The sequence below is a fragment of the Sinohyriopsis cumingii genome, chromosome 2, assembly GCF_028554795.1.
Source record: "Sinohyriopsis cumingii isolate HCF-2022 chromosome 2, ASM2855479v2, whole genome shotgun sequence".
Classification (NCBI taxonomy): domain Eukaryota; kingdom Metazoa; phylum Mollusca; class Bivalvia; order Unionida; family Unionidae; genus Sinohyriopsis; species Sinohyriopsis cumingii.
In genome coordinates this window covers 43,851,998-43,879,071 of record NC_142962.1, presented here as the reverse complement: position 1 = coordinate 43,879,071, position 27,074 = coordinate 43,851,998, and the positions used below count along the sequence as shown (strand labels likewise).

At 34.6% G+C, this 27,074-nt stretch overlaps 1 protein-coding gene across 1 annotated transcript in view; it reads left to right on the top strand.

Moving 5' to 3' along the window:
- Positions 1-27,074, top strand: part of LOC149804733 (uncharacterized) — a 72,504-nt gene that overhangs the window by 22,601 nt on the left and 22,829 nt on the right. The window contains exons 5-11 of the mRNA XM_089943609.1: positions 2,564-2,691; positions 7,981-8,068; positions 10,543-10,703; positions 11,960-12,147; positions 14,892-16,210; positions 20,163-20,308; positions 26,216-26,358. Of these exons, the coding sequence (XP_089799735.1) occupies positions 2,564-2,691; positions 7,981-8,068; positions 10,543-10,703; positions 11,960-12,147; positions 14,892-16,210; positions 20,163-20,308; positions 26,216-26,358 (2,173 nt within the window). The remainder of the gene's footprint in view (positions 1-2,563; positions 2,692-7,980; positions 8,069-10,542; positions 10,704-11,959; positions 12,148-14,891; positions 16,211-20,162; positions 20,309-26,215; positions 26,359-27,074) is intronic.

The window sequence follows — 27,074 nt, the reverse complement described above, 5'->3', positions numbered from 1 at the left end:
AATAACAGAGTTACATGTGTTTTAGAGATATTCCAACATAAAACAAATAGTCGTGCTATAGAACAGATGAATAAAATGTGTTTTAGAGATATTCCAACATTAGCCAAATAATCATGCTATAGAACAGATGAATAACATGTGTTTTAGAGATATTCCAACATTAGCCAAATAATCATGCTATAGAACAGATGAATAACATGTTTTAGAGATATTCCAACATAAATCAAATAATCATGCTATAGAACAGATGAATAACGGAGGTACATGTGTTTTAGAGATATTCCAAACATAAACCAAATAATCATGCTATAGAACAGATGAATAACAGAGCTACATGTGTTTTAGAGATATTCCAACATAAAACAAATAATCATGCTATAGAACAGATGAATAAAATGTGTTTTAGAGATATTCCAACATTAGCCAAATAATCATGCTATAGAACAGATGAATAACGTGTTTTAGAGATATTCTGACATAAAACAAATAATCATGCTATAGAACAGATGAATAACAGAGGTACATGTGTTTTAGAGATATTCCAAACATAAACCAAATAATCATACTATAGAACAGATGAATAACGTGTTTTAGAGATATTCCAACATAAATCAAACAATCATGCTATAGAAGAGATGAATAACAGAGTTACATGTGTTTTAGAGATATTCCAACATAAAACAAATAATCATGCTATAGAACAGATGAATAACAGAGTTACATGTGTTTTAGAGATATTCCAACATAAAACAAATAGTCATGCTATAGAACAGATGAATAAAATGTGTTTTAGAGATATTCCAACATTAGCCAAATAATCATGCTATAGAACAGATGAATAACAGAGGTACATGTGTTTTAGAGATATTCCAACATAAAACAAATAATCATGCTATAGAACAGATGAATAAAATCTGTTTTAGAGATATTCCAACATTAGCCAAATAATCATGCTATAGAACAGATGAATAACATGTTTTAGAGATATTCCAACATAAATCAAATAATCATGCTATAGAACAGATGAATAACAGGTACATGTGTTTTTGAGATATTCCAAAAATAAACCAAATAATCATGCTATAGAACAGATGAATAACAGTTACATGTGTTTTAGAGATATTCCAACATAAAACAAATAATCATGCTATAGAACAGATGAATAACAGAGTTACATGTGTTTTAGAGATATTCCAATATAAGCCAAATAATCATGCTATAGAACAGTTGAATAACGTGTTTTAGAGATATTCCAACATAAAACAAATAATCATGCTATAGAACAGATGAATAACAGAGGTACGTGTGTTTTAGGGATATTCCAACATAAGCCAAAAAATCGTGCTTTAGAACAGATTAATAACGTGTTTTAGAGATATTCCAACATAAACCAAATAATCATGCTATATAACAGATGAATAACATGTGTTTTAGAGATATTCCAACATAAAACAAATAATCATGCTGTAGAACAGATGAATAACAGAAGTACCTGTGTTTTACATTAAGTTAATGTCTAATGACTACATTAGGCATGCACTCAATGCACATGCCAAATATTTTTCTGAAAAAGCATGGGAAAAAGTTAATACTTTGAAGAAATTAAATACAGATCTCACATGTGTCCTTGGAATGAATGTACCAATATTATATACTTCCCCTGTTTGACTCTTCTCAGTTTTCATTTCAGGAATGAAAGAATGTTGCCCAAGTGCCCCATCTGCATAATAAAAGTGAGACCATTTAAATAAAACATGTTGTAAATTTGGTTTATCGAAGAAAATTCAAACTTTATTTAAGGCATCCCCAGTTGCAGGCTTTCCTCACTGGATTTTAATTCTTCATGTTTCATAAACCATTCCTTTGAAATTTACTTTGAACACTTGAGTCTGCAATTTTTCCTTCCAGTTTTCTTACTTTGGAAATAAATGCAAAAGTGCTTTTGTCGAAGATTTAATCTTTCTTCTTTGTCTTTTGTCCCTGATCATTAACCTTGTTTCTCAGTTGACATGATGGTAAACAAGTTCTCTCAAGATTTTAAAGCACGTAAAAAAATTCTTCTTTGAAAAATAATTACACAGCTATAACAGTTGGACTTTACTCTTAAATTTTTCCACACATAATAGATGGTACCAAAAATGTAAAATGGTTAAAATTGCTGTTAAACATAACATACACTACATTGCTTAACAGTTAACAGGCAGGCCTATGCGTATGGAGTTGAATAGGTAACAGGTGTTCTATTTATAGCGTGCTGCACTTTGTAACTATGCTCTGTGAGGTAAAGAGTTAACACATGTAGGTGGAACATTATACTTTTAAAACAATTTTTCAAAAATAAATCATGAAGAAGAAAAATCTCTGTCATGTTGCAAGATGTTTTTGAGATAAAGTTTGTTGCTTTTCATAGGTTTATAAGTATTTCAGGATCAAATGGTAGATAGCAGTTTCTTTTCGCTTTAAGTCATGGATTTGTACAGAAAACAATCACACTGAACAGAAATCATGGAATCATCCATCATAAATGATTTTATTAATAGATGTTTAATTATTTTTTTTACAGCAATTCTGACCAGTTCTGGCACAGTTCAGCAATTCTAAAGAGACTCAGTGCAAGGAGAGTACTTTCCAACTCTGGCACTGTTTACAAGTTGGTAGGAAACATTGTAAAGTTGGATGCTCTCGATGCAGGTTTGGGAACTACTGTTGTATTTCTAAGCAAGAAGAAAACTTTTCCATTGTACATGCCCATATCAAGTTGGGTGTATTATGTTATGGTGTTGTCTGTTGTTCTGTTTGTTAAAATTAGCTTGTCAAGCCCACACGTTTGCAAGTCTTATGGAGATTTCGATGAAACCTTTCCCAAATGTGTGTGATGACTTAACATTGTGTACCATATTTAAGTTTTCCCAAATGTGTGTGATGACTTAACATTGTGTACCATATTTAAGTTTTCCCAAATGTGTATGATGACTTAACATTGTGTACCATATTTAAGTTTTCCCAAATGTGTGTGATGACTAAACATTGTGTACCATATTTAAGTTTTCCCAGATGTGTGTGATGACTTAACATTGTGTACCATATTTAAGTTTTCCCAGATGTGTGTGATGACTTAACATTGTGTACCATATTTAAGTCTTCAGGACAAGGACAAATGCAAGTTAGTAATCTGAATAATCATTTGGGCTGCAGCTTTTAAAATGAGTCAGATATTTCAGTTAAACTTTAAAATGCTGAGGATATTATGTTAAACTTAAGTTGGTTTAGATATTATGAAAAGATGTTGTGTCATGCCTCACAGTCGCACTCCCAGCCTTGAGGTCAAAGCCAAGAAAATGTACATCAGCATCAATGACTTACTTCCATGTTCATGTGGAAGTTTATAACTATTGAGAACACTTTTTCCATATATATATATATATATATATATATATATATATATATATATATATATATATATAACCTAATATTTCTATCTCCAATATTGAAGCAAAACGCTTAGCAAATTCTACTGATTGACGAAAATAAAATACTGCAGTGCTTGCCATTTGAAAAGAGGCAATTGTCACCAGAATATTCTGTTCAAAATAATATTAATTTTGAACAAACAGGATTCCAACCCCTTGTTTTCATGACTTGCGATATGTCAGCATATTCTGCAACATCTTTGGAAAAGATGTAATGTTTATCCATAGGGCTATAGAAATGAAGTACATCACTTTAGACTGTTTCTGTCAGCATTTCAGTCTAGTAATTAGGTCAGGTTTATAGCTAGTTTTACAAAAATTCAACATAACAATGCCAATAAATGGCAAGAGATATTAAACCAATTAAAAATATTAGTACAGTTCAACATTTTATAAAATAAATAAGCTATTATGTGGAAGAGAAACAAAGAATAGGATGTAATGTTTTTACAATATCTTGTTTATGGGAAAAAATTACTAAAGAATTTAGTAACAGACTATACTCCGGGGAATATCTTGAGAATGCCATTCTAGCGGCAAGTTGACATATTGGGTAGCAGACAATACTGTACGTGTGGGACAACTTCGTGCAAAATTGGAAACTTGGATTAAGATACAGAATTTGTTAAATGTATACATTTCCATCTTTTATATAATGTATCTATTTGTATGATTCTAAAAGATACATAGTAAATAGGATTTTCTGGGTTACAGGTTCAAGAAGGTCATGGAGTGGGTCTTCATCTTGACATTTAGAAATCATATTTTCTTATGCCTTTCAAGTCAAAATGTGGGATATTTTTGTACACTTTATGAATATTTCTTTTCTTAATTAAAGTACAATCATTTGTTTTTTTTATACAAAATGATTTTTTAACCAAAAATAACCTGTGATCCAATATTTACAGAAATGACATAATGTTGCACAGAATTACCCAACAAGCAGAAATATATATATATATATATATATATATATATATATATATATATATATATATATATATATATATATTGAGCTTATCGTGCAACATGTACTCTTGTTAAACTTTGTAAGTTTATTTTGGTCGCAATTAACCCTTAAAGTGCTAGTCGCGACAATAGTCACGCTGATGTTCGAGGTCTCGTAGTGCATGTCGCGACTTAAGTTGTTTTCCAGGTAGGCAACAATGTACACGTCCTATTACTTCAACTTGCCATGACTGCTTGTAAAACTATATTTGCATGGTTTATAAAGGCCCGGAACAAGCATTCTGTTGTACTTTACTAAACATTGAGCAAAGAAGTTTTACAAATACTCGCCTGAAAAAAATTAAAATGGCTGATGCTGAATACGATGGTGATTTCTATCAACAAATACTGAATTTTGATAGTGATGACGACAATGATTTTGAAGGATTTGAGGAGGATGAAATTATTGGAGCTGGCGAAGTGTTGATGGAAATACCCATGAGTGATTTTGAGCCAGGAATCGACGTGGAACTGGAGTTGGATGTACATGCTGGCTGGACACGAAAAGATGGCACGCCTGTCAACCCCCCCCCATTCACTGGTACTTCAAAATTAAATGTTGATATGGCAAATAGTGAACCTATCGAATACTTATGACTTGTTTTTGATGACGAGTTATTGCATTTGATAGATCAAACAAATCATTATGCAGATCAGAGAGTTCCTGGGGCAGACTTGAAGGAGAACAGTCGCATGAAAAAATGGCAGCCTGTCAAACCTGAGCAGCTAAAGCTCTTTTTCTCATTCGTTATAGCAATGGGTTTGGTACATAAATCTGTTCTCGATTCATACTGGGCTACTGATGATGTGATATCAACCCCATACTTCAGCAAAAAAATGAGTAGGGATAGATTTCTAGCTATTTTAAGCAATTTACACCTGGCAGACAACGAGAACAATCAAGGTGACACTTTGCACAAGATCCGCCCAATGATTGAAAAAACTGAAGCATTTGCTGAGGTTTATTCACCAGATATGAACCTCAGTTTTGATGAAGCTACCTGCCCTTGGAAAGGTCGTCTGAAATTTCGAGTTTATAACCCTGCCAAACCTAACAAGTTTGGCTTAAAGCTGTTCCAGGTGTGCAAGGCAAGCAGTGGATATTGTATTGGCTACCACATTTATGCTGGTAAAACAGGTGGAGACCTTGACAATTGTTGTGAAGGACTTGAACTAAACACTGATGAGCTGAGTAAAACAACAAAAGTTGTGATTGGTTTGCTTTGCAAGTCTAGTCTTTTGAATAAAGGACACAGAGTATATATGGATAACTATTATTCATCACCTGAACTTTTTAACAAACTTGAGTTGCTAAATACCTCTGCATGTGGAACCTTGTGAACAAATTGAGTAGGTGTTGCAGAGGCAATGAAGGTTTAAAAAAAACTAAACCAGGGTGAGTATTTATCGCAGAAAGGACAATTTGCTACTGGTGAAATATCATGACAAACGAGATGTAAATATGATCTCAAGTTTTCATGAAACTAAGGTAGCAGTGGTCAATAAAACAAATTTTGCTACAAACACACCTGTGATGAAACCCACATGCATTGTGGATTATGTGAACAACATGGGAGGAGTAGATTTAAGTGACCAATTCAACCAGTACAATCCTGTAGTAAGGAAATCCAAGAAATGGTGGAGAAAACTATTTTTTCATCTGCTGAATGTATGTATTGTAAATGCCTATCAGTTGTACCTGAGATTCTCACCTGTGCAGAAGAAACTAAGTCACCATGATTTCCATGTCTCAATAGTGAAGTCATTGGTTCTGGAAGCAGGAGATGTGTCAGAACCTACTAGGAGAGGACGAAAATTTGCTGGTGAGCAACCTGAATGCCTTGTTGGGAGGCATTTCCCTGAATTTATTCCAGCTACACCTGGAGCTAAACGAGCACACCCTGCACGTGATTGTGTTGCTTGTAATAAGAGAAGAAAGGACCATGAGGGATTCAAAAGAAAGCAAACATCTTTCAGATGTGAGACATGCCAAGTGGCACTTTGTGTACCTGATTGTTTCAGGTTATTCCACACTCGTGTAAATTACCAACAGAGTGAATGTACTAGTTCAGATGAGCTAGAATAATACCTGAACAGGTAATAAACACAATGGGTGACTCTTTAAGTGCACAAGTTGACATGAAATATATCAGAATAAACAAGTGAAAAATTTTCATGAACATTTACTACTGACCCTGGGGGTCTAAATTTACCTCTGACATTCAAGGATTGCATGTTTACAAAACTGTTACCTTTTCTTTACCTGTGATTTTCACAATTTAGATATAACATTGTGACAGACATAACATGTACATGTACATGGATGAACTACAAAAGAATATAACATTTCTTAGATATTGGAGCTTTTTCATTAAAAAACAAACAAAAATACAGATGAAATACAGTCAAAACTTGTAATTTTACCTGTATTTTGCACCTGTACATGCAAATATGTTGAACTTGCACATGTACCTTGATGCTAATCTTAAAGTTTATACCTCCACCATCATTTTTCATATAGGGTTTGTGTATCTATTGTGTATATTTATTGAAATGCATGCAGTTTGAAAACTGTGCAGTTTTCTTCCTTTTTTTTTCTCAAACAATTCAGCACTGAGGGATCTTGTGCTGCAAAACAATATAGCACTTTAAGGGTTAATAGATTTTGGATAGTAAAATAGGGTTGAATTCATAATACCACTATTCCATGAGAAAAGATAATGTGTACTGGTAATTTTCTCCAAATGTTTGCATCAAATACAAGCTCATCTTGTTTATCTGGCACAGTTCATTGCAAATTTAAAACATCAGGGAAAGGTGATTCTCATATAAATGGATCCAGATTTCAAATTACTTTTAAGAAATCATTTCCATTTGTGATATTGTATGAAAGTAGTTGTAGGTTAAGCAGATACCAGGTAAATGAGATTGGACTGTAGCATGAATGGTTTATAGGTATGGCAGTGTTATCAATCATTAAAGTTAAATTTGATGAATTTAGACCAATTTTTGTGCTTTTATTGTTGATGATGAGTGTCTTTGAACTAAATGTATGTTATGCACTATGTTGGTTTACTTTAATTTAGCACATTGTTTCCCAAAGTGTGGTACCTGTACCACCGGTGGTACGTGAAAGCATTCAGGAAATACATGGCAGAAAAATAAATCAGTAAAATTAGCACTTAAAAAAGCTGCTATGTCACTGGGAGAAGGGATACACCAATAAGACCAATGTCCCAAAAGGGATTTGAGAATGTTATAAGTTTGGGAAACACAGTTGAACTTTATGATAAACTGAGTTTGTTGGTGCAACACATATACTTTTACAAATCATCCATTATGGTTGGATTGGTCTTGTAATATTGTGACCTATTGTTTAGTTCAGTTATATTGGAAATTTTATTTGATATTCATTTGATATTTTATTAATAATTTCACATTTAAAAACAATGAAAATTAAATACTCTTATTGACTCTAAGCTTCATTTCACTTTTCTGCCAGGTTATCCCTTAGAAGTGGTTAATGCATTCAAACATGGTTTCCCCAAAGACTGGCAAGAAACACTGCAAGAATATTGCAATCCAGATCGGTAAGTTTTTGCTTGCAAATTATTATTTAGAGATATGTGCTGAAAAAATCATGATTTTAGACTTTTTGCATCATGTTTTTGGATGACTTTGATTATGAGCAAGACCAACTTTGGAAGGAATTTTTATCAGAGTATAGTAAATATGTAAGGTTGGCAGATAGTTTACCTAGGTTGGGTTCTTAAATTATATATAAGTTTGCTCAGTAAAATGTTTAACAGTTGAGTTTTACAATCTAGGTGAATGACAACTGAACTTTTAGCTATTGCACTGGATATCATCAAAATGTAGAAAAATTAAGGAAGTGTATAAAGAGCTTAATTTGTGATGTAATAGCTGGAATAACAGGAACATTTTCCCAATCAAGGAAATTAAGTGGCAGCATAAACATAAATCCATGAAAATAAATCTTTTCAGAGCATTAGAATTATTTGAATCTGAATTCAGAAATGTAAATTGAAAGTGTGTCACTGATAAACGAGGCATTTTGATTGAAAAATGTACATTGAAAGTGTGTCACTGATAAATGAGGCGTTTTGATTGAAAAATGTGCATTGAAATTGTGTCACTGATAAAAGAGGAATTAGACTGTTACAAGTATTAACACATGCCTTTTCAAAGTAATGCATCAGTCACCTATTGTCAGAGTTAGAGGACTAAGTTTGAGTTTCATCTCCAAAATTTCCTTGCAGTAGTGGGCTGTAGCGATGAAGAGGGTGAGTTATAATTGCCTCGATGCATTGAACAATCAGAACTTAATCAATGAAAAGACTAAGAAAGTCAGTTAATAGCCATCCAATGTCAGCCCATAGCTTTGATAACTTTACCAATGTCAGACATTGTCAGCTCTTAGATTTGATAACTTTACCAGCAATCCAGTGTCAGCCCTTCACTTGACAACTTTACCAGCCATCCAATGTCAGCCCATAGCTTTGATAACTTTACCAGCCATCCATTGTCAGCCCTTAGCTTTGATAACTTTACCAGCCATCCAGTGTCAGCCCTTCACTTTGATAACTTTACCAGCCATCCAATGTCAGCCCATAGCTTTGATAACTTTATCAATGTTGGACCATATCTTTGACAACTTTACCAGCTACTATTCCATGAGAAAAGATAATGTGTACTGGTAATTTTCTCCAAATGTTTGCATCAAATACAAGCTCATCTTGTTTATCTGGCACAGTTCATTGCAAATTTAAAACATCAGGGAAAGGTGATTCTCATATAAATGGATCCAGATTTCAAATTACTTTTAAGAAATCATTTCCATTTGTGATATTGTATGAAAGTAGTTGTAGGTAAAGCAGATACCAGGTAAATGTCAGCCCATAGCTTTGATAACTTTACCAGCCATCCAGTGTCAGCCCTTAGCTTTGATAACTTTACCATTGTCGGACCATATCTTTGACAACTTTACCAGCCATCCAATGTCAGCCCATAGCTTTGATAACTTTACCAGCCAGCCATTGTCAGCCCTTAGCTTTGATAACTTTGTCAGCCATCCAGTGTCAGCCCTTAGCTTTGATAACTTTACCAATGTCAGACCATATCTTTGACAACTTTACCAGCCATCCAATGTCAGCCCATAGCTTTGATAACTTTACCAGCCATCCATTGTCAGCCCTTAGCTTTGATAACTTTACCAGCCATCCAGTATCAGCCCTTAGCTTTGATAACTTTACCAATGTCAGACCATATCTTTGACGACTTTACCAGCCATCCAATGTCAGCCCATAGCTTTGATAACTTTACCAGCCATCCATTGTCAGCCCTTAGCTTTGATAACTTTACCAGCCATCCATTGTCAGCCCTTAGCTTTGATAACTTTACCGGCAATCCAGTGTTAGCCCTTAACTTTGATAACTTTACCAATGACGGACCATAACTTTGACAACTTTACCAGCCATCCACTGTCAGCCCATAGCTTTGATAACTTTACCAGCCATCCATTGTCAGCCCTTAGCTTTGATAACTTTACCAGCCATCCAGTATCAGCCCTTAGCTTTGATAACTTTACCAATGTCAGACCATATCTTTGACAACTTTACCAGCCATCCAGTGTCAGCCCTTCACTTTGATAACTTTACCAGCCATCCATCGTCAGCCCTTCACTTTGATAACTTTATTGGAGTTTTGGAGTAAGCCACTTTCATGTAAATGGTCAAAATTAAATATCTCAGCAGTATTTTCAACTATTTAAAAAATAAAACACCTTAGAACATACTAGTTGACATTTGCATCCGTGTACCATTGTGAGACTCCCTTTTTTCTATGCAATAGATACCTAAGTTGTTATTAATGCCCTTACGTGCTATAGCAGAAAATGCTCTATCTATGCAGGATCTTTATAAGTATCCAACAATTTGACCTATTTGCATCATGCACACTCATAGTTTAATCATTAGGATTTGTTCATCGTTTTCTTTTACAAATTTTTCTTCTTCCAATGAGACCAACATCTTCTGTTATACAGGATGAATGTGAAGACAAATGAAACATCCCGAAGTCAAAAGGAGAACCACACAAAGAACCATAATTTCAAGTCTCCTAATCGGTCATTGAAAAGAAAATCAGGAAAGACAGAACCTGCCCTTGACACCCCTACATCATCGACAGCTACATCAGAATTTGAAAGTTGGTTCACATTGTATTTACTTAATGTATATTGAAAGATATTTAGATAAGTAAATTACAGGATGAAGCTAAACTTGTAATAGATCTTTTACAAAAATAGGATTTACAAATTTTATGAAACATTGATTAAAAAACTCGGACTTGCTTGTTCAGTGAAAATATTGATTATGGCAGAATGGGCACCCACTAAAGTGCATTAAGTTAAAATCCATAATGCGATAAATACTGGTCTTGAAAGATCTAATATTCTAAAACATTTTATAACCTAGCAGAAGAGTGACAGGGACATATAGAGTTACTCTTGTTCATTTGCTTTTAGTTATCCATGAACACATTTCTAGTTTTTCCAAGTCATCTGAACAATTTGTCACTTTCAGCCAGTTTCCCATATTACTAGAAAATTGGGAAAAAGTCAGAAGGAAAAAATTAGGCTTGTTCCAAATGTGAAAAACCCTTTAAATTAGTAAATATTTATTGAAATCAGAGAGAAACCAGGAAGACATCTTGTGATATCCAATTGGTCCAAAATGAAAATGATTCTGATCTGACATTCAGTATGGCTTCCATGGCAGACATTTTGAAATACTTTTTATCACTACCCCTCCAGAAAGGCAGACTGAATATATCTAGTTGGACCTAAATTAGAATGATGCTGATCTGACCTCCAATAACTACCATGGTGACAATCTTGAAAATCCTATTATCACTGCTCCTGAATGGTTGGTCATATTGACACCGAGTTTTCACCAAATCACTTTTTATGATGTGTGGTTGATCCTAAATGAAAATGGTGCTGATCTGACATCAGATATGGCCACCACATCAGCCATCTTGAAAATCTTGTTATTGCTTAAGAATTTCAGATAGTTTCAAGACTTAGGTAGATGATATTGTCTTCGATTCCTGGAAATTCTTTGTGGTTTATATAGTAGAATCTCTTTTTCAGGGACACTTGGTAAATATTTTATTATCATTTTTTTCACATTTTTTTAATTAGTATCATTAATTTGACGGTGAAAAACATTAAACGTTTATTTAAATAATTCAGGAGCAAGTGCTTAGGTAGCCGTAAATAGTGATTACAAAATCGAGTTCCTAAGAAGTGCTGAATATAAACAACATATAGTATTATCATGGTAGTGTATTTTGACCTCTGTATTTTGTATTAATGTGTCACATCACTATGTCAGTTGCTATGCAAAGTTCTTGTTTTCAAAGAGTGGCATTATATTATGTCTGATATTTCTGCATTTTAGTCTGCACCCCTACAGGACAGATAATCAACATAAAAAATTTGAATCGTACCAAGTGTGGAAGATTGGTAAAACCTGTGTTATCTTGGTGGGTTGGACAGTCTATCACAGAGTCAGGGGATGATATACAAGTCACGTGCAACACTAAGTATGGGGAAATGGAACTCACTGCCCTGAAGGATCAAGTGAAGGTAATGTTAATCTAAACAAAAGGGTCAGCATCAAAATGCCACATTTGCACATTGTACAGATTTTTAAACTCTATTTTAATCTGTCACATTAGTTTATCAGTTACTTAAACTGAATAAAATCAGCTCTAGTCATTTTATGATGTGATTTACTTGAATAATTATTTTCATGTGATTCTGAGTTCTGATGCACCAGTAGATTTTACAGAAGTAAGTATTACAAAGAGTGTACAGTACATCAAATTTAAGATTTAACACAAGTTTTTTAATCCTGTGCAGGCAAAATCAACTAAAAATTAAGAATTGTGCGCATTTTTTTTGTTAAGAATGCGCTATTTGATTTAAAATTCCTGGTTGTCACTCTTGGGGAATATGTTGTAATTGTATAGTTGTAAATAAGCAACGTATTTCTGTGTGCCCTGTGCTCAGTTCTGATTGGTTAATAACAAAGGTCAGAAGAGCACATTTGATACAGAGGCTGGCTTGGCAGGACCTGTTAAATGGATAAGTCAGTTAAAACTATGACTCCGTTTACTTGCACTCTGATATTGTACCATCAGGGCTTGCAATTAATACATAATACATTTAATTCCATTGCAAAAATTGCATACTTATTAAACTATTAAATAATTTTGTCACAGATCATTATGTGTCTGAATTCAGTGGGAAAAATTAACAGCAAAATTAGGTTAAGAAAGACGAAGCACGTGTACAGTTCATTATGTTCCAGGGTCTATGAATGGTGTCTGTACAAATTTCATACTGTTCAAATTTTCTTATATGCGTTTCCATGTACATTTATTCATTTTGAATTTCCAATAATTAACGCTTGTATGCCTATTCAATTGAATGACTACAGCAAGAATAATTAACAATCAACACATGCATTCAGCGTGCATATAACCTTTACTTCAGATTTTGTGAATATTGAAAGAAACGTGTGAAAACTTCTATACTAATCAATGTGCAAAGTGCAGAGAACGACTTGCGTTTGTGAGCTTGCTTTTCCATAACGGTAAAATATTGTTATCAAAAATAGGACACTAATAAAGAGTTCATAAGCAAACACCATACATATGTAAAACCCAAGAACTAACTAGGCCTGCAATGGTCGCGAGTCACTTTTATGAATTATTTTAAGATGAATGCCTGTGCAATTTCATACCCTTTCAATTTCAAGCTAATAAAGCAGACATTATTTACTGGTCAACTGATTGTATCTAATAATACCACCAAGCCCAGCAAACATTTTGGTGGCTTTCAATTTTTGATGTTTATTAAATTGTGATAATCTTTTATCAATCACTGCATTGTCTGTTGCTTGGTTATGTATGCAGTTAAAGAAGAAACACATGTTGGCTATTGTTTTAGCAATGATTGTATACAGAATTAATTGAAGACAATTACAAAGACAACTTACTGGGGGCCCTGAGTGGTCTGAAGCATTCTCCATTACGGATCACTGCCATCTCGCCTCTGTCTGAGCTGATTTCAATCTCGGATTCAGCCAAAGTGGGTATGTGAGAAAGTTTGCCAGTAGCTTCTCGTGGGTAGGTGGTTCTTTCCAGGTTCTTCCTCCACCATTAATACTGGCCGCCATGTATAGTCTATTGTGTGCTGAAAAATAGCGTTAAACCCCACAAATACAACAACAACTTACTGGCTTTACTCATGGATCAGTAATAAGTAACATTTCCGATAATGTTTATTTTGGCATAACACTTCAAAAACCTGGTGAAATTTTTAAATTTCAGAAGCTATGCCACAATTGTGTTATATTAAAATTCAGATGCGAACTCTTCCTCAAAATAATAATAAACATTTTGCACACTATTTCTTGTACATGAATAAATTTATTCCCAGTATGAAAAAAATACACATGTATTAAAAATTTCAGCAACCCAGCCACGATCGTATTATATTCAAATTCATACATGATCTATTCCCTAAAATGATTTTTTAATTCATGAACTTTGAACAAAAAATATTTTTTTATGTGCAAATGAATATGCAAAATTTAGGGAGCTATGCCACGAAGTGTTTATATCTGAATTCGTGTTATTGCAGGGCTTGTTATGCACTGTATGTTGAACTACATCTGTCCTATACACTCTATGTTGAACTTAAAACCACATTTGTCCTATATACTCTGTGTTGAACTCAAAACTACATCTGTCCTATATACTCAATGTGAAACTCAAAACTACATCTGTCCTATACACTCAATGTTGAACTCAAAACCACATTTGTCCTATATACTCTGTGTTGAACTCAAAACTACATCTGTCCTATATACTCTATGTTGAACTCAAAACTACACCTGTCTTATATACTCAATGTTAAACTCAAAACTACATCTGTCCTATACACTCAATGTTGAACTCGAAACCACATTTGTCCTATATACTCTGTATTGAACTCAAAACTACATCTGTCCTATAAATTCTATGTTGAACTCAAAATTACAAAACTTATATACTCCATGTTGAACTCAAAACTACAGCTGTACTATGTACTCTGTGTTGAACCCAAAACTGCATCTGTCCTGTATACTCTACTTGGGTTTGCTTTGAATTACTACTATTGTCAGCATACAATATTTGCAAATTTAGCTAAACAACAACATTTTTTACAATTTATGTAATATCAGTAGCCACATACAAATGAAACTAGGAGTAAGTTAATTAAATAAGTTTCAGTATGTTGAAAAATAATTATAACTATTTCCATTTATTCTTTCTTTACAGAATTCCAAGAAGATGATTTGTAGGAGAGTATTGGTTAAGAATGATGCATCATTTAGCAAAAACTCATCACCAACAGCCAAGAAGACTGACTCTGATATAACACAGTCCTCTAAGTCTCAAGCCAAAACAATGAATTTTAAAAGCAAGAATTCTGGTATGGTCATTAAAGAGCCACAGGAAGACAAAAAATCAAAGGATGATTCCACTTGTTTAGATGTTCAGGCAGGGGTAAATGATATTATTCAGCGTCATCAGGAGCAAGTAAAAAGTAAAAGGCAACCCAAAAGAAATACCTGCTATAATAACGCAAAGGATTCAAGACCAAGCAACAGTGCTGATGATGTGTTCTCTGTCGATCATACAAAAGATGATTTTGAGGAGGAAAAACTACAAAGGAGGATTAGAACAACTAAGAACATTAAAAAGCCAGGCCCTGACAGATCCAAGAGTTCATACAAGACTAGTAATAAAACTAGTTCCACTTCAGATGATGTTCAGACTATAACAGGTACGGGAAAAGAAGCTAAAAGTGATAAATCAGTCAACCGAAAGAAATCTGTATGCAAAAGGAAAACATCAAGTGGCAAATCCAAGCAACAGTCATCTGGAGGAATTGATACATTGGTTGAAAGCAATACTGATATGAAAAATCCTGCTGAAAATAAAATGGAGCAGTCTTCAGAGCCTAGTAAAGATGATAACAAGTCTGCATCAGAAAGTAATTTGATTGACTTAGGTCAAAAACGGATAACAAGGTCAATGGATAGAAGGGTAACATCTTCCAAATCTACTGTAAATAATAATTCTGTCTTACATGAAAACAGATCAAAAAAGTTGGAAGCCATACCTGCAGCCGATACAGCAGAAAATGGAATTTCAAAAATGTTAACTCAGAATGGAGAGAATCTGCAATCCAGAACAAAAACAACTATTAGAAGCAAAAGAAGTTCAGCATCAGCTAGCTTGGATGGTACCAAGAACAAGGGTAGTGTGGATGATACCAAGAACAAGGGTAGTTTGGATGGTACCAAGAACAAGGGTAGTTTGGGTGGTACCAAGAACAAGGGTAGTGTGGATGGTACCAAGAACAAGGGTAGTTTGGATGGTACCAAGAACAAGGGTAGTTTGGATGGTACCAAGAACAAGGGTAGTTTGGATGGTACCAAGAACAAGGGTAGTTTGGATGGTACCAAGAACAAGGGTAGTTTGGATGGTACCAAGAACAATGATAATCAAACTCTTCACAACAGTAAATCAGACAGTGACAGTAAAAAGAATGATGGTGCTTGGCAGAAGGATGAAGTTCAGAAATTGGAGAGGTAGGTTTAATGGAGCACTGACTCAGCCACCTGCTTTATACCACTCATGTTATTGGTTCAAGCCAAATACCATATGCTTTGGTAATTACTAATTTTACCCAGTTATGGTCAGAACCATTTTGGGGGCGATGGGCAGGATTTCTTGTACATAAAGACCATATAATGTTGCTACTTAGGCCTGTAAATGACCTAATTCTCCAGAACTTGTAGCACAGTGAAATCAAAACATTGCATTTTTTTTGTCTTTGAGCTTGCCTTAACTCCAGTGAGCATATGGTATGGCCCTGTGTTAATCTTTCATGATCTGTCAGTCAGCTGTTGCTAATGTTAGGTTCATATTATGAAGCTCTGTGGTAAGTTTGAATGTGAGCAAGATCCACACTTGTTACCAAGCTTGCATCTGACTGGCTGAGCTTTTTTCCTTCCTGGAGATCATATTTCTGATCCAGTTTTTGATCAGAAATGGAACATAGGCTTATAGCTTTAGAATCTTATATGAGTTTACTAATTCATGAGATCCATGCATATTAATGAGGTGGTACTGCATCTGATTGGTTGAGGTCATCAACACTTCAGTAACTATTTGGACTTGATTTTTTTATATCACACTTTGTAAAAAAGCTTATATTGTCAAGATAACCAATGAATTTTATTATACACAAGATTTGGATATATTAACAAACTAGTCCTACATGTAAGACCTCGATGCTGATATTTATGTTGTGGGCATCAAGGTCTTACAGCCTAACACTAACAGCGCTGTGTAGCTTGTTTTGATGTCGACTAACATCATTATGAAAGTAAAAAATTTGGGAATATTTCACACAACTCTCAACTATAATAACGACACTTTTCTACAAAGTAAATTCATAATGTTTTAGTCAGACTTTACCTATTCTGATGTCTTTTCTCTAATAAATTCAAATTCTCACAAGAAATGGACCTGTTTTCAAGTTTCATTGGCCTACACTCCAGTTGGCTGGAAAGCGATGTAAGCTGGGAAATTGGGTTAAGTTGAAATATTTTTCTTTAATGAAGCGAATAAAAATATATTATTCTTATTGGAACTGTTAGCAATGGTTCGTTTTGTTCAAGAAACATATCCCCAGTGTGAACCTACTTGAACTTACTTCGGCATACCTCAACTACCATTGCATTGCAACAAATTCAAATGTATTTCAGTGGAACGTGAAAATGCATCCATTTCCTAGTATCATGTTTTCATTCCACCAGGATAAAGACAGCACAGTTAGTATATTAATTACACATAAATTAGTGGAGGAGTGTCGATATAGGCTGCCAAGTATGTGAGATGTTCCTGAAACTCTGACTACTCATTCTGATGTAAATGACATCGGAACACGCTATACAAGGTTGTTATTTGAATAGTAAGACATAGCACTAAAACAAAAACAACATGTGCTATGTCTTACATTGTAGGACTAATTAACAAACCTGTCAACCCATATGATATGACTGTCAGTCGTACTGAAATGATCATTAATTATAGACTTAAGCTGTTGTACCAGTAGTACACTGACATGCCTTCTTGATCAAGATGTATACACTTTACATGTAGTCTTGATTAAGGTATACCATGGGTAAATAGTGCACTTTACATGACCTCTTGAGCAAGGTGTACTACCTGGAGTACATTTTACATGCCTTCTTGACCAGTGTGAACCACCTGGAGTACATTTTACATGCCCTCTTGACCAGTGTGTACCACCTGGAGTACATTTTACATGCCCTCTTGAACAATGTGTACCACCTGGAGGACATTTTACATGCCCTCTTGACCAGTGTGTACCACCTGGAGTACATTTTACATGCCCTCTTGAACAATGTGTACCACCTGGAGGACATTTTACATGCACTCTTGAGCAAGGTGTACTACCAGTATATTTTACATGCCCCCTTGAGCAGGGTGTACTACCTGGAGTGCATAGTACATGCCCTTTTGAGCAAGGTGTAGTACCTGGAGTACATTGTACATGTCCTCTTGAACAAGTTGTACTACCTGGATTACATTTTCCTTTCCCCCTTGAGCAGGGTGTACTACCTGCAGTACATTTTACATGCCCTTTTGAGCAAGGTGTACCACCTGGAGGACATTTTGCATGCCCTCTTGAGCAAGTGTACCACCTGGAGGACATTTTGCATGCCCTCTTGAGCAAGGTGTAACACTTGGAGGACATTTTACATGCCCTCTTGAGCAAGGTGTACCACCTGGAGGACATTTTACATGCCCTCTTGAGCAAGATATACTACCAGTACATGTTACATGCCCACTTGAGCATGGTGTACCACCTGGAGTACATTTTACATGCCCTCTTGTGCAAGATGTACTTCCAGTACATTTTACACGCCCTCTTGATAAAGGTGCATTCAGTCTCTGAAGTAAAGGTTTTTATGCTTTATCTTTACAATTATTTTGTTTTGTTTCAGACTAAATTATTTTTAGGAGTTCATTCCATAAGATAGCACCACAATGGGAGAATGATTATTTCATTGTTCTTATGTTTTGGCCAAAGTGCCATACAGTTGCAATTTGTCATTGAGCTTAGCCAACATCCTTCATGTTCTTTTTCTCCATTAAATTCAGTTTAAACATATTTTGTAAGGATTTTTCTAAAGATTAAATTTTAACTTTAAAGATTATCATCATATTGAGTAGGTAAGTAGGTATTCAAATTTTGGCTGTTTTAAGTTAGTGTTTTAGAGGGTGTGTCAAATGGTAGATTCAAGATTATTCTTGCTGTTAGTTCTGAATGTTGTAGATCTTGTCAGTATTACTTGCAGATGTATTTCCCCAAAATCTGCAACAGTTAGCTGGATGTGGGAGAACATATGAATTGTAAAATGATTGTCAACATGTTCTTTTGGTATTTTCTCAGAAGTATTTACTCCTAGTAATTTCTCAATGATTCTCTAAGAAAGTTCTTGCAATATCGCAACAAGTATTCTGTCAGAATGTACTCCTCGTCATTTCTTTCCATAAACACATTCAATTAAAGTATCATAAACTAGACCTATGCAAGTTCCAGGCAACATACATGTTTATATTAAGATTAGGCATCATTAAGATTATTTACTTGGGAACTAGACAACATTGTATCACTGCATCTAGATGAGTTCTTAATATAAACAAGATCAGTAGTACCATATTTACTCTATATATTAGGGTGGCCGAGTGGTCTAATGTACTCTCCTTTACGGATCACTGCCATCTCACCTCTGTCTGCGTGAGTTTGAGTCTAAGATTCGGCTAATGTGGGTATGTGAGAAGCTTGCCAGTAGTTTCTTGTGGGTCGGTGGTTCTTTCCGGTTTTTTTCGGGTTCTTCCTCCACCATTAATACTGGCAGCCATGTATAGCCTATTGTGTGCTGAAAAATGGCATTAAACTCCACAACAACAACAACAACAATAACTCTGTATATTGGAACTCAATAAAATAACTAATTTTTTTCCTCTCCCAGAACTTATGATGAAACTATTATTTTCATCTAGGTCATATGTCCCAGGACTTAAGAAACAAAATAGATTTGTGTTGAATTTGCACACAAATAAAAAACCCACTGCACATTGCAATAAAATAGGGAGAATCCCTGCTTTTAGGGATAACCTATATTTAGCATGATCTTGCATTGTTTCTGGAACACAGGGAAGCTGGGAAACTCCTGGTACACTGACACACCCAGCAGTCCCATAGCTTATTTGCAATGAGTGTAAACTAGGGCTAGTTTGGGTGCAAGAAAGATGTGTTTATCGAAATTTTGCTTCCAAGTGTCATGAGCAGTATCTTAGGACTTTAAAGGGTGCAATCAGTAACATTAATATTTTATTGATTGCTGTTTCTGTTGGCATTTGAATTGGTTAGACTTTAGGTTAATGGAGGTTGTATTGTGTAAACAAGACTGTGCATAAAAGTTATGTTGCTTGTTTTTGTAGTGCAATTGATGAACTTCAGCAAGGCCAGTCAGGGTATTGGGAGACAGTAGCCAGTCTTGTTGGCACCAGGAGTGTCCAGGAGTGCCAGGATTATTACTACAGAGAATTTCCGCAACTTGCCAAGAAACAGAAGAAGGAAAGTAACGGTAAATATACACCTGCTGGTACCTGTCTTTTTTGTGAAATATTAACTTTGTTTACCAATGAACATTGACAAACCACTTTGAACTGAAAGCATTTGAAGGATATTAAAAGTCAGGATAAAAGCATGAATATTGTTTGCTTCAAGCTAAGTCAATACGAGCCTATATTACTAGCTGTCTTCAAGCTAAGTCAACGTTAGTTAACATAATGTTTACTGTCCCTGCATATGTCTTGAATAACACTCACCATTACAATAACATGATCTTTTGCTACACCTTACTGAAAACTAGCCACATTTATGGGGAAAAGTTGACTGCCTTCACCAAGATTCCTTTTTATTTTTTTATGAATTTGGTTATAAGCAAAACGGGTACTGATCTTTCTATCAGTATGGCCACCACAGCAGCTAATTAAAAAATCTTGTTATAGCTCAAGACGAGATGATTTGAACACTCATAAGTTAAAAATAAGAAAAGGTCTTAAATTCCTGGAAATCCTTCTCAGATAGGATTCTTGTTAATCTTTTAAAACAGTTTTGAATGGCTTTTTTTATTTACAAAAGCCATGTCAATGTGATTAAGTCACTTGAATCAAACATAAATTTTGTGGGCATATTTGTTTACATACATAGATGAAGTGTTTCAATTTGCATACCATTAAGTTATTTTTTTTTAATTTTGTTAACTTTTTGAGATATTTAGGTACCAAACTTCTTAATATTATTAATCAAAAGCACACAGTTCGTACCATTTAAATGGAATAGACTTATTTAAGTTTATATTTAAGTGATCTGATTACATTTTCAGGCCATTACAGCAATTTTTCATTTCCTTTTTAAACATTTTTAACTTTTCTAACTATGACATTTTTTAAAAACAATAATCTTGTTAACATGTTGAGCAAAAATTACCTGGGGTAGATAATTAAAACTTTTTAGGTGTATTACCTATTTTATGTAGATGACCCGATTAGATTTTGATGCAGTTATGGCAATATTTTGAAATACATAAATCTTAGTCTTGATATCTGTAGTAAAGACGTACATGTTTTATAAACACAAATCTAGTTTACACTGCAGTTTTGAAAATGGTACAGAATAGTCAAACCAGCTTTAGTGACCAACTGCATAAAAGAACCACCATTATGTAATGGTTCCTTGAAAACTTTTCTCATTATATTCAGGTAGAAAAAGTTTGAAAATCCATAATTGTTCTTGGTCAAAGTGCCTTGCAGTTATGTCTGGTTGCCCAGTGAATTGTTTCAATTGCCCCAGGTTCTGTACTCAAAATTATTCAACAACTTTTGTCATATATATCTAAATAGCATACACTATTTGTAACTCACCATCTGTCTTGCTAATGGAAAGTGTCGCACATCTTGACACACTTAATTTGTTCAAGATCAGCAAATAAAAGATAGGCAATAAATCCGCCCCCAAACCTCTACTGGTTCTAATAGGTAACCAGGCTTAGTGTTTTGTTGTCATTGTGTTGTTTTGGGTTTAATGAGATTTCTCAGTACAAGATAGACTATATATGGCAGGCAGTATAGCTAGTACAAGAAGAACCGGGAAAACCCTGGCAAGAACCACCAACCCATGGGAACATACTGGCAGCTTTCTCACATACCCACATTGACAGAGCCTGAGACTTGAACTAGAGATGTCAACATTTTAGGAAACTTGTACCGAGTACCTGTTGATCCTAACAATTTGTTACTCAGGTACGTGATCAAACGGAAATTGTATTAAATTTGAACCTGAGCTGTTTTGTTGTTGGTTCATACATGCCAAGCCCCCAGTAGAGGTATAAGCATGATTATCACTAATATAAGTGGCAAAAAATGTAATCTGAGCATAACAAGAGCGATCTGTATATTGCTTGCCATAATTACAGATAACCAAACATGCATTTATTTGTGGTATGCATCTAGATCTGCAGTTAAAATTGGTTAAATCCATGTGGAGTTATAGTTAGTATGAGAGTATAGAAACAAATTTATTAATTATTTATGCACGACACTCACTTTAACTTGTCTGCATGTCTACAGTAACCTTTGTAAATGGTTGTGAAGTCCACAAATGATGAATGCTGTATTACATCGCTGTCAAATTCTTCTTTCAAAATTTGTAAAGTGCTATTGATTTGTTCTTTTCCAGATACATGTTTTTAATTTTAACAAAATCCTTCTCTTGTAACATTTTTTGGTCATGTAATATCCATGAGTGACATCAATAAAGTCAGTTTATCTTAATATCTGTCACCGTGTATTTTCAATTTAGACTGGTGCATTACATATGTGAGTATCAGAATAGAATGAATCTGTGACATATGGTCTCTTATTCAAGAAACCCGTTTGTTTTCTTGGAACTGTTTCATGTAAAGTTACTATAAATAGAAAACAAAACTAGTAGCTAATAGTACTACAATAAGAGCCTCAAACTAATCGTTAATCAATCTTGCTTGCTCCTACTGTCATTGATCTGAACTTGGAAACATGTTGCTTTTTGTGATTTTTTTGTGTGTGTTTTTAAAAAGTTTTAACTCGTACCTGGTTGCCCACTTTATTACCTTAGTTATTATCAACCAGTGGGTACCCAAGTACCCAGGTACCTATTGATATCTTTAACTCAAACCCAGAATGACAGAAGTGAGATGGCAGTGATTGTTAAAGGTGAGCGCTGTATACTACTTGACAACCCCTGACCAGAAACATATCTATCTTTTATTTTTACATGAGTTAACATCATTACAGTTTATGTTAAGCAGACCTTCCAACCCTTACAATTTTGTCATAGGTCTTATGAAAATTACCCTTAAAATACAAACTTATGGCATAAAAGCAAAAAATACAGAAAAATTGTTGTTGCCATAAAATATTTTTCTGTTTCATAGGATTAATGAAATTAGTCAGGGAACCAAACTAACTTTACAGCAGCACCTCAGATGCTTCAAACTGCACCTATTTGTTCATGCAAAGCGTCTGCTTGATCAAACTGTTTATAGAATTTTGTAAAAATGTCGACGAGCAAGCAATGCATGTTTAGGACAAAACTGAAAATAAGCTTCTTGAAAAATGTTAATAATCAACACAGGAGAATATAAGGGAATATTCAGATTCTTGTGAATAAAAGCTGGAAGGGACACAATTACGTTTATTGGACATTACATGCCAATTTTAGTATGTCTCATGGCAGGAGATATGATTGCCGTTGTCATGTGAAATGGAAAAAGAATTTCCAAGAATTATGTCAAGTTGAGGGTTAGCAACAAGCCATTGAGCTGCTTAGGGTTTGGAACTAAAGTTTGTGCAACTGTATTAGTGGTAAATAAAGTCTGTGCATACTTTACACACTATTCAGTTGAACATAGTGTTTATTGTCGCTGCATGTTTCAAATACCTAACTTTTAAATACGTTTTCCAACTTTACAACAGCAGTTTCTGATATTTTGTTACACTTTACTGAAAACTGGTCAACCTTATGGAAGAAAATCAACTGCCTTGCTGAGCTGGACTCATGGCGGTTGGCAGGTCTGTTAGGTACAGAAATATGTGTTTCCGTTTGGTCGACCATCCCTGTTTCTCACTGCTGACCCTAGCACATTTTTCACCCATGGTAAAAAAAAAACATCGCATAACATCACATTAATTATAAATGCAGTTTCAAAAAAAATTAGAAAAACACTGACCTGACTAACCTAATTTTAAAACTGGTGCAATAAGAAACTTTTTTTTTTTTTCCTTAGCATTAATATGATACTATTCTTGTGTGTAAACTGAAGGTGAATGTGAACTTTACAATCAGGATTTTTGTTTAGTCATTACCCTTCATGCCAATATAGCATGTATTAACAGTTGCAGTTGGTTTCAGTCTTCATACTTGCCATAATCCTTTATGTAAAGTTAGCCAACATAAAGAACACAGGCTCTACAATGAGTGTCCAGTCTTCCACTGGCTAATGGAAAAGTGTACTGCTAGATCGCAGGCATTCATTATGTGAAGTCAAAGATGAAACATCAGTACCAAATGTTGGTGTGTTGATACAAAAACAAGCATTTGCTGGTCTTGTGTCTTCAGTGGTTCACCAAGAGAGTCTAGAAATGTGTTTGGTGTGTTGATACACAAACAAGCATTTGCTGGTCTTGTGTCTTCATGGTTTACCATGAGGAGCTGGTAGAATGGACTGTACTTAATAAGATAACACGAAGCCGACACATGTATTAATATGTAGTAGCATGGTCTGTACTTACTTAATCAGATAACAAATAGCGAGCACATGGATTAGTATGTAGTAATATGCATTGTACTTATTAAATCAAATAATGAGTAGATAACACATGGATCAGTATGTAGTAGTAGTATGGACTGTACTTACTTAATCAGATAACAAATAGTCAGCACATGTATTAATATGTAATAGCATGGACTGTACTTACTTAATCAGATAACAAATAGCCAGCACATGGATTATTATGTAGTAGTATGGACTGTACTTAATCAGATAGCAAAGAGCCAGCACATGGATCAGTATGTAGTAGTATGGACTGTACTTAATCAGATAGCAAAGAGCCAGCACATGGATCAGTATGTAGTAGTAGCATGGACTGTACGTACTTAATCAGATAGCAAGGAGCCAGCACATGGATCAGTATGTAGTAGTAGCATGGACTGTACTTACTTAATCAAAAAACAAATAGCCAGCACATGGATTGATATGTAGTAGTATGGACTGTACTTAATCAGATAACAAATAGCCAACACATGGATCAGTATGTAGTAGTATGGACTGTACTTAATCAGATAACAAATAGCCAGCACATGGATTGATATGTAGTAGTATGGACTGTACTTACTTAATCAGATAGCAAGGAGCCAGCACATGGATCAGTATGTAGTAGTATGGACAGTACTTACTTAATCAGATAGCAAGGAGCCAGCACATGAATTAGTATGTAGCAGTATGGACAGTACTTACTTAATCAAATAACAAATAGCCGGCACATGGATCAGTATGTAGGTGTATGGACTGTACTTAATCAGATAACAAATAGCCAGCACATGGATTGATATGTAGTAGTATGGACTGTACTTAATCAAATAAAAACTATCCAGCACATGGATCAGTATGTAGTAGTATGAACTGTACTTAATCAGATAACAAATAGCCAGCACATGGTTTAGTATGTAGTAGTATGGACTGTACTTAATCAGATAACAAATAGCTAGCACATGGATCAGTATGTAGTAGTACGGACTGTACTTAATGAAATAATGAGTTGCTGACACATGGATTAGTGTGACTTCTTACTGATAGCAATTACCCAACACTCAGCTAGGGAACTGTATAGAGATCATTTGAGCATCCTGCTGAAGGTACCCAAAGGGAATTTAATGGTCAAATGTTTGTCACTGGAAAAAATATAAAATTCCATTATAATTTTTAATGTAATAATTTTGCAGTAATATTTTTGGGGTTGTCCATGGCTCCCAGTCAATGGAATTTTGTACTCTTGTATAGGTACTTGCATATAATACCATGTGCTCATAATGACCACTTAAAGAAAGTTCTTTTAGTGGTATATTAAACACAGGGTGTGCTGTTTAATTTACAAATTTGGATTTGTTGCCAATACCTGTATAATCATAAATTAAAAATGCTTTGCATCAAGCACAATGCAGTCCAGTCTCCCCATTCTTTCAGATTTTCTTTTCATAAACACTTAAGACTATCAAGACAGTATAATTATCAGATGTCAGTTGACCTCCACTGAATTCTTTGTCTCACTGTCTTATATGTAACTGAATGATGGTTAGATTAGTAAGTATTTTCCTCAACATAGCTCATAAGATCCCATTTGTTTTTGAAGAGGAGGTATCATTTTTTTAATTTTCAACCATTACTATCTAGAAGAGAAGAAGAAAGTTACACAGCTGACAGGGAAGGCTGGCACACTGAAGCGCAAAAATCAGCTGCGTGACTTCCTGGACCAGCAACAGGAGGGCTACTCTGAGGACCTGTTTGATGCTACACCCTTCAGGAACCTTAACAAAGTAGGTAATCCACAAGTGCACCTAAACAACAATACCTCCCTTTCAGTTTACAATGAAGAAGTTGTTCCTAATTTGTTTTAATCAAACTTGAACATAATCAAACTTTGGAAGCATAATTTCTTTGAAAGTAAAATCAGAGTTGGAAATGTTCTGGTTTTAGTCGGAAATCCGTTTTTTTATTGCAGACAATTTTTCTTTTTTTTTTTGGTAAAATTTCCAGCAGACTTATTTCTGTTTTTTTAATGAGGAATATTTGTTCCTGGATGTAATTCAAGTAGGAAAGTAGGCAATAAAACACTGCATACCAGAAGTTAATTGTGCAGGCAGATATTGTTCATTGTTTCAGTCATTCATTATGTAGTTCAAGTAATGTCTCACACACTCACATCTTTTCATGGCTTCTACGAATTGAAATTTTTTGAAAGAGAAAAATGTGTGAATAAAACTAACTTTGACTAGTCTGTAAATAATCTGTTCAGATGGAAATTTTTAGAAGAAAAAAGATTACAGTCAGGATGGGGGGGGGGGGTCTGTTTAGAAATTGGAGGAACCTGGAGTTGCCTGTTACATGAGCTTCAAAGACAATTAATTCTGGATCTGGCAACAAAGTGCTCTCTAATGATGCTAAAACAAAAAAGTACATACAGGGAAGATTAGGTTTAGATACATAGGGGCTTCAGCAGTTTTTTGGTCACTTTCATCTTTGAAAATAGCAG